Source organism: Xenopus tropicalis, chromosome 5 (assembly GCF_000004195.4).
Source record: "Xenopus tropicalis strain Nigerian chromosome 5, UCB_Xtro_10.0, whole genome shotgun sequence".
Taxonomy (NCBI): domain Eukaryota; kingdom Metazoa; phylum Chordata; class Amphibia; order Anura; family Pipidae; genus Xenopus; species Xenopus tropicalis.
The window spans coordinates 145,473,483-145,489,047 of NC_030681.2; the positions used below are offsets into that span (position 1 = coordinate 145,473,483).

Sequence of the window (15,565 nt, forward strand, 5' to 3'; positions counted from 1 at the left end):
GCTTACCTGAACCCCCCGGCCAGTGCTCCAGCAATCCTTCTTCCTACTTCACAGTAGAGTGAAAAGCAGACTAACAAAAAAGCCGGCTTTTTCACTCTACTGCGCGTGCGTTGGTTCCGGGATTCTGAAGAAAGAAGTCAGAAGGAAGAGAAACGCTCGCCTGCATGTAGTCAGAGCCGGGGCAGTTTTCTGCCAATTGTTTCCCCCAGTACCCCCCAGTAATTTAGTTTTTCCTTCTCCTTTAAACCACCATGTGTCTCAGGTTGTAATTCCGGTGTAGTTACCCTTTAATCTCACATATAGTGCCTACTTGCTGACAATCAGTTGGTAAAATTTCATGAAACAGATCTTACCAATTGGTGGTCTGTGAGTCGACGCCCCTTCTGGTTGAGGATTATCGGTGGCAGTCTCTACTTGCGCACATATGACATGTATGGCTGATGCCACAGAGGGCGGATTGTCTGCAGGCCAAGAATCTGCCCCTGCGCTTCGTAAATCTTACTGTTATGCAACAACCCAGGTGCATACATGAGCAAAGGCTCCAGGTGCAGGCACAACAGTAAGATTTTCAAGTGCAGGGGAGGAATCACGGCCAGAGAGTTTGCCCACAGGCCCAGAATCCTGTGTGACATCAGCCTTAAGCGTCATCCAGAATACACTAGTGATAAAATCACGTGTGGGTTTTTTACATTTTTGATTAAAGGGGAATTACAACAGTTACAATCTGCATACTTCCTAAACCATATGAGATTTCCCATATACTATGTGTGAGATTAAAGGGTAACTACACATGAATGACAACCTGTATAATCTGTCTAGAATGCACCACTCTACAATTTGTAGATGCAATGTATGAGTTAATATATTGCCTGGCCAGTGGCACTGCACATGCTCAGTGTGTTTTGGGCTGCTTTTGAGAATCAAAGCTTAGGGGTTGTGGAAAATCATCAACACATAAGAAAGTGAGGTCACATTTGCCATAGAAACTGATGCAACAGAGCTGATTATTTCAGTTCACTACTGGGTTCTACACTGTTATATAATGTGACAATGAGTCTATTGTGGCCTTGGGCTGATACAACAAATATGAAATAACCTTTAGTTCTGCTTTAAAATAAACAGTCCCTTTACACAATTTGAAAGAAGCATTGTTTCAGATTACATTTCAGCCACACAGCAGTAAATGTGGCCCTGATGGAGGGGGGAAGAGACAATAAACCAATTGCTACTAAAGTCAACTGCAGATTCTGATTGTAAGCAACACTAAGTAATTCTGCCACGCAGGGATTTTTTTTTTTTTATGGAAAATTCAGACTAGGTGAAGATTATATTTGTGGGGGAGAATAATAAAAAAAAAATCCTATAAGGCCATTCAGCCAAGGACTGCTGCTTTGAAGGTCAGTTTGTACAGCCAAGTGCAAGGAAGTGCTGCCTAATCTCTGCAGCCTGCAAGTGTAATGCGCTCTGGCACCGCCGGACACTGTAACTGAAGGAATATTACTTTAGCCCATACTGGGATTTCCTAACATTTGGGGAACATATGACCAATGGAGATAATCTCTCTCTATATTATATATATATAGCAATGCTTGAGCAGGACTATTTTGACCTTCGTTTCAACAAGATGCTGACTCTTTCCTAATAAATCCATTTAAAAAAAAAAAATGTAAGTGCAAGGGCTGTACTAGCTATAAAACAACATTTCTTTATGTTTTATTTACACCCAAAAGAGCCAAAAACAGCCAGCAATGGAGAGAAAGTAGTTAAAGATCACTCAGACCCTTTTTGGTAAATCCTGAATCATCATTTTGTGCTTGTGCGGCCCACACACTGCACAGCACTGAATAATTTCTATTTTCTTACATTATCTGGACACTGCAGCAAAAAAATGATCTGATATCCAACTCCTTCAGAGCAATTTGGATGGTTTATAAAATGTAGAACAAAGGGTTACTCACCAACGCATTTTTCAGCTAGTTCCTCTAGGAACGAATCAGACAGTTTGGGGTTCCAGTCCCTCGTGTGTATCTGCAAAATGTGCTTTCTTGCCTAGCACAAAAGTGAACAAAGGGGAATCTATATGTTATATATATGAAGATTTTATTATGGTATATTCTTTATATACAAAGGTGCCTAGTATAAGTATGGGTATAAAGTTGAGTGGCTTGTTGATGGCCTCAGATTTGCATCAGTGCATCCCTTCAGCTCCTGCTTTTACCAACATTTCCATTAGATAAGGCATCATAAGAAATGAATTTCAGTGCAACAAGAGTAGATCCCTGTTTTCACTGGTTAATTTAATTCCTTGATATATTTTGGGCACGGCCATTAGCGGCAGAGAGAAATACTTTTTTTGACTCAATTTAGCTATAGACTCCAATCATTCTCTCCCAACAGGTTTGCATACAACTCTTTTGTGATCCGATTGTTGGCCTAGGTGAGAAGTGATTGTAAAAATTCAATTTGGCCCACTACCTGAGTCAAATTAGGTAACTGTGTAACTGTTGCTTTGTCTAATTAGCACAGTTCATGGTTTAGGAGTCAATCCCAATATTGTGAAACAAAACTTAATTTCTGCTATGCAGTGCATGTACTATTCTCCTGAAACACTACGGTTACTTGTTCCCACACAGAACAGAATACGGAGCTAAACAGACTTACAACCCAACTGGCTCTGCTTAAAGAGGGGTATCCAATACATTACAGTTATCTCTTAGCCAGTTGCACCATGAAACACTGAGGGCTTGAGGCAGTTCAAGGTGTGACCTATAGATGTAAAGTGGATTCATAGAAAGCTTCTCACCTTCTGATCAGGTAAACTGAAAAGAAACTCCCTGTCGAATCGACCAGGTCTCCTGAGTGCGGGATCTATTGAATCAAGTCTGTTAGTAGCACCAATAACGACAATTTCACCTCTGTTGTCCAGTCCGTCCATAAGTGCAAGTAGAGTAGACACTATAGAGCTGCAGATAAAAAAAAAAAGTTAGTTATTAATACATCAATTGGTCATGTACAAAGAAAAAATGTATATAGAGGGTAGAACACTGTACAGCGTATGACTACAGATATAGGATCCGGAAACCAGTTATCCAGAAAGCACCAAACAGGAAGGCCATAGACTCAAACAATTGAAATGTATTTGTTTGTTATTTTCTCTGTAATAAAACATTACCTTGTACTTGATCCTAACTAAAGGTGGCTATAAATTATAAGAATTGCTCATTTGCCAAGATTAGTCCCCAATCAGACAAAAAAAAAAAAAAAATCAAACCTCCCTGATTGACACCTGGCTGATTTTCGGCAGATATCGGTCAGGTAGGCCCATGGGGGGTCACCTTAAGCTGCATGAATCCATATTGGTGGCCAAATAATCCTATTGGGTTTATTTAATATTAAAATGATTTTTAATACACTTAAAGTATGGTGATCCAAATTACATAAACATCCCTTAGCAGGAAAACCTGAGCATTAAAGATAACAGATCCTATACCTGTACAAATCATTATATTAAGCAAGCGGTTTTGCAAGTGAAACTCTCATAATAAAAAGCCACAAAGACAGATATTTTATCTAGTGATTGCAAAGTACAACTCTGACCAGCTAAACATTGACAGCGTGACTTATAGCTCCGCATTCTGTGAGAAATCTGAAGTTAAGATGGCTTGTAGAGAAGAGTCTGAACTCACCTGTGTATCTGATCCTGTCTGCTGGAACGGACTGGAGCCAACCCATCTATTTCATCAAAGAATATGATAGATGGCCTCATCACATAGGCCTGCAAACAAACACATACGTGATTATTTACTGAAGAGCATCTAGGTTGGGCTTATGGCAGGGTGACCAGATCACTTGGAAATCCAACTAGCAGGGCTGAACTGATTGCAGTTTATTTTAAAGCAATCCGTGCTGCCCTGCAACATGTATTTTTTTGTGAGTCCCCTGAAGTGATCTGGTCACCCCAGCCTATAGGGCAAACTTCTGCAGTTCCCTAATGGTACTGTGCAGTTAACCTTTATTTGCAGGGACATTTTGGATATAAAATGTGCACTAAAGTTTAGACGAATAACTGTTTTACATTAGACTTGTATCAAGGGACAATTCAATTGTACTTTGCCAGGAAGTGTCGCCAAATTTGAATATTTTACAACTGTCTGCTGAAAAACAAGCACATCATAACACATGGAATGTGCCTTATACCACTGTCCTCATCATGCCTGCTATGACAGTCATATTAATGGGATTCTTTTTATTTCTAAATTACTCTGTTTACATAGCAAATAATTAACTCTGCCAGTTACATTTTATTCTTGAACCAACAGATGTATTTGTAGCTGTAATATTGGTGTGTAGGTGCCATCTCAGTGCATTGTGCCCGAGTCTGAGCTTTCAGCCAGTGCTACTCATTAGAACTGCTTTCAGCTAACCTATTGTTTCTCCTACTCCCATGTAACTGGAGGAGTCCCAAGCCGGACTTGGATTTCTTATTATTGAGTGCTATTCTGATACCTACTGGGAGCTGCTATCTTGCTCCCTTCCCATTGTTCTGCTGACCGGCTGCTGGGGGGGAGGGGGGGGGATATCACTCCAACTTGCAGCACAGCAGTAAAGTGTGACTGAAGTTTATCAGAGCACAGGTCACATGGCTGTGGCACCCTGGGAAATGAAGAATATGGCTAGCCCCATGGGAAAAAGATTATAATGCAGGATTCTGCTGGAGAAGTTCTATTAACTGATGGGTTTTGAAAGAAACATGTTTTCCCATGACAGTATTGCTTTAAATACTTGTCAGCAGACGCCTTGCCACCTATTAACGTATAGTCTAGATATCAGTTGGCCCAACAAGCAAAATTAAACTTTCAAAGTTTCCCGCTAACAGAACAGCAGGCAGGAGATGGCTTCTCCAAGACTCACTTGGTCGAACAAGAGCCGCAGCTGTCGCTCGGACTCCCCAACCCATTTGCTCAGGCAGTCGGCCCCTTTGCGCATAAAGAAAGAAACCTTCTTGTCGCCTTGGCTGCATTCATTGGCAAGAGCTCGTGCAACCAGCGTTTTGCCTGTGCCGGGGGGGCCGTAGAACAAGCAACCCCTGCAGAGAGAAAAGAAAAAAGAGAAAAAAGAAATGATCACCAATTAATAGTCATTTCTGCCAAAATGCTGTGGTATCATTCACTTTCAGAAACCATTCTGAACCAAAACTTGCTAAAGAGGCCCACACAACACAGAAACCCCTAATATACCTATCACTTCGAAAAGTATAAACAGTTCTCTTTCTTCATCATTTGAAATCCTGGCAGGAGAGGAGGGACTAAAACACTGATGTTACAAATTATAACAACTTCTCCACAGCTTATAGACAGAATGCAGGAACTACATAACCCACAATGCATTGCACTGTGATGTTCCTTTCCTTATTGGCATCACGTGTGCAGGGGATTGTGAGGATACAGGCTGAAGGCAGGCGACCACGGTTACATTTTATTTGAGTATCAACGTAGTCAGCCAGATCAGCAGGGGAACAGGGGGCGGGGCTTAGGGAACTGTTCCAAACAATATTATTACATTAAATATCATGAAAAAGCTGCACAGACACAGTGTTAACTATGCAGTGGGCATGATGAAATGCTTTCTAGGGAGGGCATGATTTTGGCCCCATGGGTCAGTGGGTTTCCAGCTCCTTGAGGACAGCAGCCATTGTGTGGCCTTGCAAGGGTACCGCTTCCCACATGGAGAGCCAATCAGTAACCATATATACATATGCCGTCTGTGTCTCCAATGGGAACCCCTCTCTCGGGTACATCGCTGCGGAATAGGTCAGCGCTTTACAAAAACTTGTTAAAGTGATAACAGTCTCCTTTCGTTTGTGATATTTTTCATTTTTAAAGTCGAAATGGCATGATTAATGTATCCTACAAGCTGAGCGCTATAGTAAATATGTCTAAAAATGAAAAGTGGCCTATAAAGAGGAGAACACCTTCTGGGAGAAGGCCAAAAACAACTTGTCTCGTTTTATTTGGTGCCTGTGTTGATGAGAACTAAATTAGTACCCCATAAAGCGAGTGCTATAGTGGAACGTAAGGATTATAACTCAGTTTCGTTAGTCAGGGGCCCATAAATGTCACGGAGACTATCTTATGACACGGGGCCAGCCAAATGTAATGACACAGCAGAATGATTTTACAGTAAAAGCTGTGAATGCCCTTCTCTCTCCCTATATACACCGACTGATAAATCATTTTCCCTTTCAATTCTACTCCAAGAGAGTCCTTTTGGGGCTCATTTTAACTCATATGTATCTAATTAAATATCTTGGAGTAGAAAAATGCAACCAATTAATAAATGGAAAACCCCAGGTCCCGAGCATTCTGAGTCTCCGAATAGACAAAGTGCCATAAGAAGAGCCTTATTTATAGTAGGCAATATACAAAGGACAATTCCTCTGTTCTACACAGTTGGTAGTCTGCTAAGTTCAGCAAAATTCCCAGCATGCCCTGTCACCCAGGGGTGATTCTTGTCCCAAGGCCTCATTCTCTGCTGACGGCCATAGCCTGGGCTTTTCATGGCTACTAACTGCCTTAAGATATCCTGCCATAGACAATACTGAGAATTGCCTCTTCTAAAACACATGTAGAGACAATTATCAGTAAATGATCAGCATTGTCTAATTTAGTAGCCACGACAAGTAGCTGCTACTAGTAGCTCTTTGTGTCTTCTCCCTAAGGAAGTACACACCAGTTTTTGTTTAATGACTCAAAGATACCAACCTTGGCTATTACTATAAGGCCTTTAAAGGAACAGTAACACCAAAAAAATGAAAGTGTTTTAAAGTAATTAAAATATAATGTACAGTTGCCCTGCGCTGGTAAAACTGGTAAGTTTGCAACAGAAACGCTACTATAGTTTATATAAATGAGCTGCTATGTCAACACGGGGGCAGCCATTGAAGCTGGGAAAAAGGAGAAAAGGCACAGGCACATAGCAGATAACAGATAAGCTTTGTAGAATATAATGGGGTTTTGTCTGTTATCTGCTAAGTAACCTGTGCCTTTTCTCCTGTAAATGGCTGCCCCCGGGGCTACACAGAAGCTTTATTATATAAACTATAGTAGTCTTTCTAAGGAAAACAAACCAGTTGTACCAGTGCAGGGCAGCAGCACATTATATAGTAATTACTTTTATACACTTTCATTTTTTGGTGTTACTGTCCCTTTAAGCTGTTGCAGGTCCATAGAGCTGAGATGGGCATAGGCCCTAGGGCCATCAGAATCTCCTAGACACACATGAGCCACAAGTATAGAACAGATATTAAAGCCAGCTATCTGCAACAGCAAAAATGCCTTGTTAAAGTGAGGTTGGCGAAGCAGAATTAGTGAACGCAATCACACATACAAGGGCAGGGGGGGTACGTGTTCCCCTCAGGTAAAATGAAGCATAAGCCAGCAAACCTATTCAGCTAGTTTATGTAATGTCTTGCTTGTCCTTATTTTTTGCTTTTCCAAAAATGTTGTTTTTTTTTTTGTAAAACATCTGACAGCTCAATACTGCCATCTACTGTGGCATCTGTAGAAAGACTGGACTGTACAAACATGGAGTAACGTCACTTTATTTTCTTGAAAATGTTCAGTAAAAAAAAACAAAACATATGAATATTCTGCTCAGAATGCGCTAATTACATACTTAGTTTCATTTAAGGGATGTTCTGTCCTAAAACAATACTTTAATATTATGTAGACAGCCACCTTAATTTTCAGTTTAGCAGTGCAAAAAAATGGGCACAGGGCACCTTAAGAATTGCCAGAGAGTGGGATAACATGTGATCTGTACTCTCAAGGCAGCCATACACAGGCAGATTTCAGCTGCCAATTCAGGTCCTTAATACCAACTCAGTATGGGGTCCTCCGTCAGGCCTCCCCGATATATGGCCAAATATTGGCCAGCTGTCGATCAGACAGGCCTGTTTTTTTTGTCAGATCGGGGACCGCATCAGATTATTGATGTGGTCTTTAATCGTATTTTTCCTATCTCCTTTATTGCAATGCAATCGTTTTGCCCTAGCACAATATCGCCCACTGATTCAGGAGGCACACAGAATAGCTATGATATGGGAAACAGGTAATATCCCAGCATTACACTCATTACGGGGCATATTTATTATTTTATGTTGTGATGTTGCCCATAGCAACCAAAAAAATCATAACTTTTGTTTTCTATCTTGTTAGTGACTGTTCAAATCGAATTGCTGATTGGTTACCATGGGCATCACCAGTGATATTTGCCTTCAGTGTTAATAAATCCTACCCAAACAGTACAGAGAAGGGAGTTTGGCATGAGAAATGCTATTTACAACTAAGTGCCAGCAAAGTAGTCTGGGAAATATCGGATGAACCCATTTGCACAGTAGAGAAACCTTCTGGGTGACTTTGCTTTCTAGCCCCACCCAAACAAAGCATCCACAGCCGTTCCTTACAACTTGTGTTTTGTTTTGTTTTTTTAGCTTAACTGTAACTCCCAGATTCCTTGCACTGTGGGTTGTAAATCTGCCGTTTGGCTTCCCCCATTCTGTCATTACTCGGCTTAACAATCGTCTCAGCATTTTACAATCCTCTGTTGATCATATAGTAAGCCAAAAAATGACTCACAAGTGAAAATGATTAAGGCCATAATAACATAGATTGTAAAAAGGACTATTCCAGTTCCCCTGCATGTGCTTTTGGGATAACTGGAACTGGAACTCATATGCTGTAAATACTTTGGTTATCTCAAAGGACATTTTGTATGTTTGTATGTATATCTTTATTTATAAGCATTATTTATAAGCATCTTTATTTTCATTTTGGGGCATTATTTATTATAGTGTGTAAGCCAACATTGCCAATGATGTTGCCCATAGCAACCAATAAAAACAATTAGATTTGAAGTTAGATAACGAAAGCAAAGATCTGATTGGTTGCTATAGGCAACATTACTGGTGATGCTGGCTTACATGGTATAATAAATATGCCCCTTTACCTCTCGATTGGATCTCCTGCTCTGTATATTTCCCTTTATTGTCTACTTTTCCATTTCTCATGCTTTTCTGTACTTCTATGCTGTTTCTCATCTGTATTTTCTAATCCACTTCTCCTGTAAATGCTGACAGGAACTCTCCCCAGGCAGATGAAGCTAGCTAGCGGCCATATTGCTGCAGTAGTGCTAGCTTAACTGAGAATGGACTAAGCCCCGGTGACATTTAGCGATTAAGCAGTCGAAATTGTGACGACATTTACTTATCCAAGGCTGGAAATGGCAATTAAGAAGTAGATAAAGAACTGCTCTTACCTTGGTGGTTGTATTCGGAATTTCTCAAAAATCTCAGGATACAGAAGAGGGAATACAACCATTTCTTTTAATGCATAAATATGTTCACTGAGTCCACCCACACTATCAAAGCGCACCTAGAAGGCAACAATTAATCAAACATTAATCTTGGTGTAAATTCTCTTATTTTCAGAATATTTCAGTTAAAATTCTCAATGAGATCGATACTAAGGTTTCTTACACAGAGACTGGTCTGTTGCTGAAGGCCAAGTTGTTTCAGGGCCCCTGGTATAGCAGAAAAGCTGAAGTCCCAACCAGCCACAGATATTGAAATTAGTCTTTTATGGGTTAAACAAATCTTGGTTCTGGATATCTACATACCCAGCTGTTATATAATTAGTACATTGCTTCCTTCCTCGGCTCTGCAGTCATTGTGGGGTAATTTAAATCAGTAAACAGCCTCTTTGGAATCTTTAAATATCTGCCACTCTGGGTAGTAAGAGGTTAATAGTAAGGCTACATCATGCCCTTAACTTAGGATGCCTTCTCCTCTTCTAACCCAGGGGTCCCCGGCACTGCTCGGCACTGGGCCGCCGGCTTTCCAACATAGCGCAAAGGGTCGCGCAACTACAGGCGAGATATAGGCGCGCTGAACACATAAAGGCATGGACGAACGTGGCGCAATGGAACGCGCCGTAGAAATGTGCAATGAACGTGTCGCGCCCATAAAGGGCCAAATAATCGCCTGAAATTCGCGCCGCGCTCCCCCCCTCAGCCCGTGGAAAAATTTTACACATGGCAACTGGTCCTTGGTGCAGAAAAGGTTGGGGACCCCTGTTCTAACCTACTTGGCCCCCTCTCAAGAATTTGCTTTGGCTCTTGGCTAACTGAGCATGCTCAGTTCCTCTCAACTCAGGTTACCAATGGTTACTATACAAATGGTGCGGACAGCATATATACATGGTAGGAAAATGTAGGCTTAACATGTCCTTTAAGCTGGGAAGTTTAGTTTCCAAGTATTACTGATTTTTTTTTTATTATATATACTTTGTTTTATAAACATTTCAATTTGGGATTGGGGTCTTACAATAAATCTAGGCATATAATAACCCAGAATGTAGCCTGGGATTATGGAATTATTTAAGCAGTACATGTGATCACTTTACAGTCTTTTTTTTTTTTTTCTTTCAATATATATAATATTCTGTCTTAGAAGGACATATTTAGGAATACTCACTGATCTATCTAAGCTCATTGGATCAACATCAGCCAGGCTGGCTCCAACCTTTACACGCTCGCGCAGTATTCCGCTAGCCAAATCCTCCGCTCGAAGGTTCATTGGCAGGCACCTGCAAGACACAGCACAAGCAATGCTCAATGCAGACTGCACTGGTAAACTTACAGTAACGTAGTAACAGGCAGATCATCATAAAGAAGCATTAAATCTTTCTCGGGTCGTTGATTCAGAATTTGTGCTGGTATGTGACCTATTACATGGAATGCTTTGGGTCTTGGATTTTGTGTATAATGGGGTCTTTCTTAAACAAACGCAATGTTTAAGGCTTATGCTTTTCCTATTACTTAGAAAATATTACCTATACAGTTGTTGTTACTTCTTGACTAAACAGGGCAAAATCTGAAATTAAACTCTCTTCTCTAAGAGCAAAGTAAAAGCAAATCTGAGGACCACTGAAAAGCCCTCATTATAAACAAACCCCTCCATTTCACCCAGTTGCAGCCTGTCAGGCCACAATTCAATTAACATTTATAGCACTTAAACTCCCTTTAAACATGTACAAGTGCATGTAATTGTATCAGGATGGCAAGGCATGACTCAATTTTAGAACTGCACGTTCAGCGATTGCACAATTTTCCTACACACGAGAACAGTCACATTGCACTGATCTGCCTAACAGGAGGGCTGACTAATCAGAGAGCAGCTAAGTGTACTGCTGCTTCAGGTAGCACTATTTGCATACTAGTGGGAGGGATATGTAATTAATAATGGATCTCAATCACACATTTCATTCATAAATACAGTATAGCGAACAAGGGCCAGTTTAGACCGATATTACGATTTACTGCTGCAACCTCTCTGAACAGATCATGGAGTTAAATAGCAAACCTTGCTCCCCATGAAAAGGCAAGGAACAGTAAAGTAAAGTAATGTTCTAGTGCCAGGCATACTGCTAGATGGTACTGACTGCTGCCAACTACAACAACCTGAAACTTAAAAAAAGCTAGTACGTGAACAACCTGTAACTTAAAAAAAGCTAGTACGTGACTAAGGATTCTGGGAAATGAAAAACCTATCATTGCTTTTGCATCAGTGTAACCTGAAGCCATGAATCTTGCACGGATACCTGTTCCTAGCTTTGGCCATACTCTTGGACTTCCTCCTCTCAAACCGCTCTTCATCGGACGAGGAGGTTGTGTCGCTGCTGTGTATTGCATGCTTCTTTCTCCTAGGAAGGAAATAAAGATCATACAGTCACTAATACCCTAAGGGTGATGGCATTCTAGAAGGCTACAAGAAGTAGCGTCCCATTTTAAGCAACTCAGTACCCATATACAATTCTCACCAGAACACACTAAAGACATAAAAAAATGCAATAATAGACTGCCAGCTGCTACGATTTGTGTTTCTCAGTGCATTGTGCCTGAGTCTGAGCTTTCAGCCAGCGCTACACATTAGAACTGCTTTCAGCTAACCTATTGTTTTTCCTACTCCCATGTAACTGGAGGAGTCCCAAGCCGGACCTTGATTTCTTACTATTGAGTGCTATTCTGATACCTACTGGGAGCTGCTATCTTGCTCCCTTCCCATTGTTCTGCTGATCGGCTGCTGGGGGTGGGGGGGGATATCACTCCAACTTGCAGCGCAGCAGTAAAGTGTGACTGAAGTTTATCAGAGCACAGGTCACATGGCTGTGGCACCCTGGGAAATGAAGAATATGGCTAGCCCCATGGGAAAAACAGATTACAATGCAGGATTCTGCTGGAGAAGCTCTATTAACTGATGGGTTTTGAAAACAAAACAAACATTTTGCCATGACAGTGTTCCTTTAAAACCTAGTGCAGCATATCAACGAGGCTTCCATTGTAACAATCTATACCAATAAATCTTACATTTACTTATTAAAACTTTGTCATAGAGTACCTCTTTATTTTAAAAAGTAAAGATGTACAATAAAGAAAACCAAACACACTTTAACCCTATTCCTCAGTTGTAAGTATGAGAATAGCAAGTTTCACCAATGATTCGTCATCAATATATCTGATTAGTCAAACAAGTTAAATTAGTCTCTCATTAAAAGTTTTCAGAAATGTATTCCTCCATTATTTGTCACAGCAAAAAAACAAAAACAAACAAAAGGAATGTCTAATGTCTACAAGGCACAGGGGAATGGATTATAGCTCTCCACACAGAGTGAAATGACTTCAAAGAAATCATTGGTTTGCGACTCTTTCAGAAAGGCTCTAATTGAGCCGCAGTGACGAACCCCTGAGTATGGCACAATGAATTCATGCTAGAGGCGCTGTGCTTGATTTAAACATCTATAATTAAGGCTACGAGTATTGTGACTTCGAGACAAATCACAGAACAGCTTGTTTGAAAATGGCTGAATTGAACAGTCTAGACAAACTTCCCCAGTTAGAGTTGCTGCTGGCAATCTCATGTGGTGAAATTAAGAACAGCGGCCCCCTTTGTTTCTAGCCTCTTTAACACGGTCTTCTGAAAGAGACAGGAAAACAAAAACAAAGGGAAAGCTAAAACTTTGCAGTTCCAACCTCTCCAAATTAGGAAGCCAAAATTTAATATGGCTATCCATGGTCCAACATTAGCAGTCACCCTAGCTAGTGCAAGCTTTTATGGCCCCTATGTCGGACGAAGGCAACAGGCCTGACTGATATCTCCATACTATAGTTAAATATCACAAGGAAAGATATAGTTCTTAGTTGTTTTGTGATAGTAAACACTTGTGTTCATTGCCTCCAGGGCAGCCATCAGCCCCAATAAACCTTCTCCACCAGCTACAATGGTTTCCTCTGCCCCGAAAGCAGCTGTAAATGAAAGTGTTAGCCTGCCACCCAGGAAAGACTATCAAGGACATTTTTAACATACAATACTGCTTTAAGAATCAATCTGCACACTGCTGTAACAACTAATATGCTGGAGTGCACTGAGATGATTACATAAATCAAATACCGGATATGGCTTCTTCGTGCAGGAGATCGATGGGTATCGAACAAAGTGCTCTGTCTCTTCCTTTGATGTGCTGGTTCTAATAAAACATTTGAAACAGGTCTTAGCAAGTAAAATTCATGTCCAAGTATCTTCAGGCTGCTAAATCCTAACTTTAAACGTTAATACCAATATGCCCGTTGAGGACTTCCCAGTAAGCTTATATGTGCAGAATTTCCTTGCAGGATCAGGAAAACCAGTATTTAGTTGCTCAAGAAGCAAAAATATCTGCCCGCACATCAGCAGGCCCAGCCATACCGTATATATAAACTGCCCTATTCCCAATATTGTTCCTCCGTCCCTCCCACACAGTCATAGCAGCTTGCCATACACAAATGAGATTTGACATAATACCAATAGGAGGCGCTTGGTATCGCTCCACGGTTTTCCTTTGTCTCAAGTTATATGGCCGGTCGTTTTCCTCTCCTTCAACCTCGACTTCTTCATCTCCATCTTCTCCTTCTTCCTGGGACTCTGGAAACAAAAAAGTGACATGAGGTATTCCACTTATCTAGGTGGGTTCCGATTACTGTTACATCATTGGCTCACTTAAGACAGAATGGTGGGTAAATGGGTTCCTGTACCGAGTAGTCTATGAGGCGGTTGGGGTTCTGCCCAGAATGATGGGTGAGTCAAGTCAAGTCTCTATATAAGTAAATACTCCCTATTAAAGCACAATACAAACCATTTTATTTTTAAAAATCAGTGTATTCTTTAACCTCTTTAAACTTCCTAACATATTAGCACCCTAAGCACCACGCCTACACCCTGTCCCTCAGCCCCAATCGTGATTTTTATTTCCCTATTTTCATTATTTGGTTACTATATTCTAATTTTTTAGATGTTATTTTTATTATCAGTATGCAAGTAACAGGACTGCACCAAGGCTGTTTTGTCTCTTTCAAAAACAATACTTGGTATTCAGCCCAAGCATTTCCAGACAAAAGCCAGAGAAGGCAGGATCCTTCACCACTAGAATTGCAATGGTGGGACGCTTGATCTGCTTGCTCCCACCGCTGTCAGTTCCCTGCACTGGACTCCTGAGGGAGGGATCAGCATCCCAGAGTCCATCGCAGTGTTTTGACAGATGCCACAAAACCTCCTCCCTGTACCATGTCCCTGTCACTTGCAATAAAGTACTGCAAATAAAGTTAGGGAGCTGGCAAGTAAAGAGAATTTTAAGACCTCAAAAACAAGTATTTATTCACTTTAAGAGAATATAAACTGTTATTATAGTTTTATAGAGAAGCCGATGTCCCTCAATTTCTTTATACGTCCTGTCCCAGGGGCACCATACTACTAACGTTATTTAGCATAGAATACTCTCTTCCAGTGTCATCATATATACACCCAAACACATGGAAACAATTGTCCAGCATAAATTCATATTTTCAGGGCCATAATTGTGCAGGAGTATGCGCAAAGTGTGTCTACGGTATATTAAAAAGCCCTGGTAACATTACTGTTTGGGTGTACAGGTATGGGACCTGTTATTCAGAATGCTCAGGGCCTGGGGTTTTCCAGATAAGAGATCTTTCTGTAATTTGAATCTTTTTTTTGCACTTGAGTCAGCTAAAAATTATTTACCGTATATACTCGAGTATAAGCCGATCAGAATATAAGCCGAGGCACCTAATTTTACCTAAGAAAACTGGAAAAACCTATTGACTAATAATAATAATTCCAATAAAATTAGGATCTATCAATCAAGGAGCGGCATGCAGAAGAGAGCGCAGGGAATCGGGTAGCAGAGGGACTCAAGTATAAGCCGAGGGTTAATTTTTCAGCACATTTTGGGTACTGAAAAACTTGGCTTATACTCGAGTATATAAGGTAAATATTGATAAACCCAATAGGGCTGTTCTGCCCCCAATAAGGGGTAATTATATCTTAGTTGGGATCAAGTACAGGTACTGTTTTATTATTACAGAGAAAAGGGAATCATTTAACCATGAAATAAACCCAATAGGGCTGTTCTGCCCCCAATAAGGGGTAATTATATCTTAGTTGGGATCAAGTACAGGT

The 15,565-nt window shown here is 40.7% G+C and overlaps 1 protein-coding gene across 2 annotated transcripts in view; it reads right to left on the reverse strand.

Moving 5' to 3' along the window:
- Positions 1-15,565, reverse strand: part of atad2b (ATPase family, AAA domain containing 2B) — a 78,181-nt gene that overhangs the window by 42,512 nt on the left and 20,104 nt on the right. For both annotated transcript variants that reach the window (XM_004918187.4, XM_002935984.5), the window contains exons 7-15: positions 13,895-14,014; positions 13,505-13,580; positions 11,658-11,759; positions 10,532-10,643; positions 9,316-9,431; positions 4,912-5,086; positions 3,687-3,775; positions 2,804-2,963; positions 1,959-2,049 (exon numbers count right to left, since the gene is read on the reverse strand). In XM_004918187.4, coding sequence (XP_004918244.1) covers positions 1,959-2,049; positions 2,804-2,963; positions 3,687-3,775; positions 4,912-5,086; positions 9,316-9,431; positions 10,532-10,643; positions 11,658-11,759; positions 13,505-13,580; positions 13,895-14,014 — 1,041 coding nt within the window. The remainder of the gene's footprint in view (positions 1-1,958; positions 2,050-2,803; positions 2,964-3,686; positions 3,776-4,911; positions 5,087-9,315; positions 9,432-10,531; positions 10,644-11,657; positions 11,760-13,504; positions 13,581-13,894; positions 14,015-15,565) is intronic.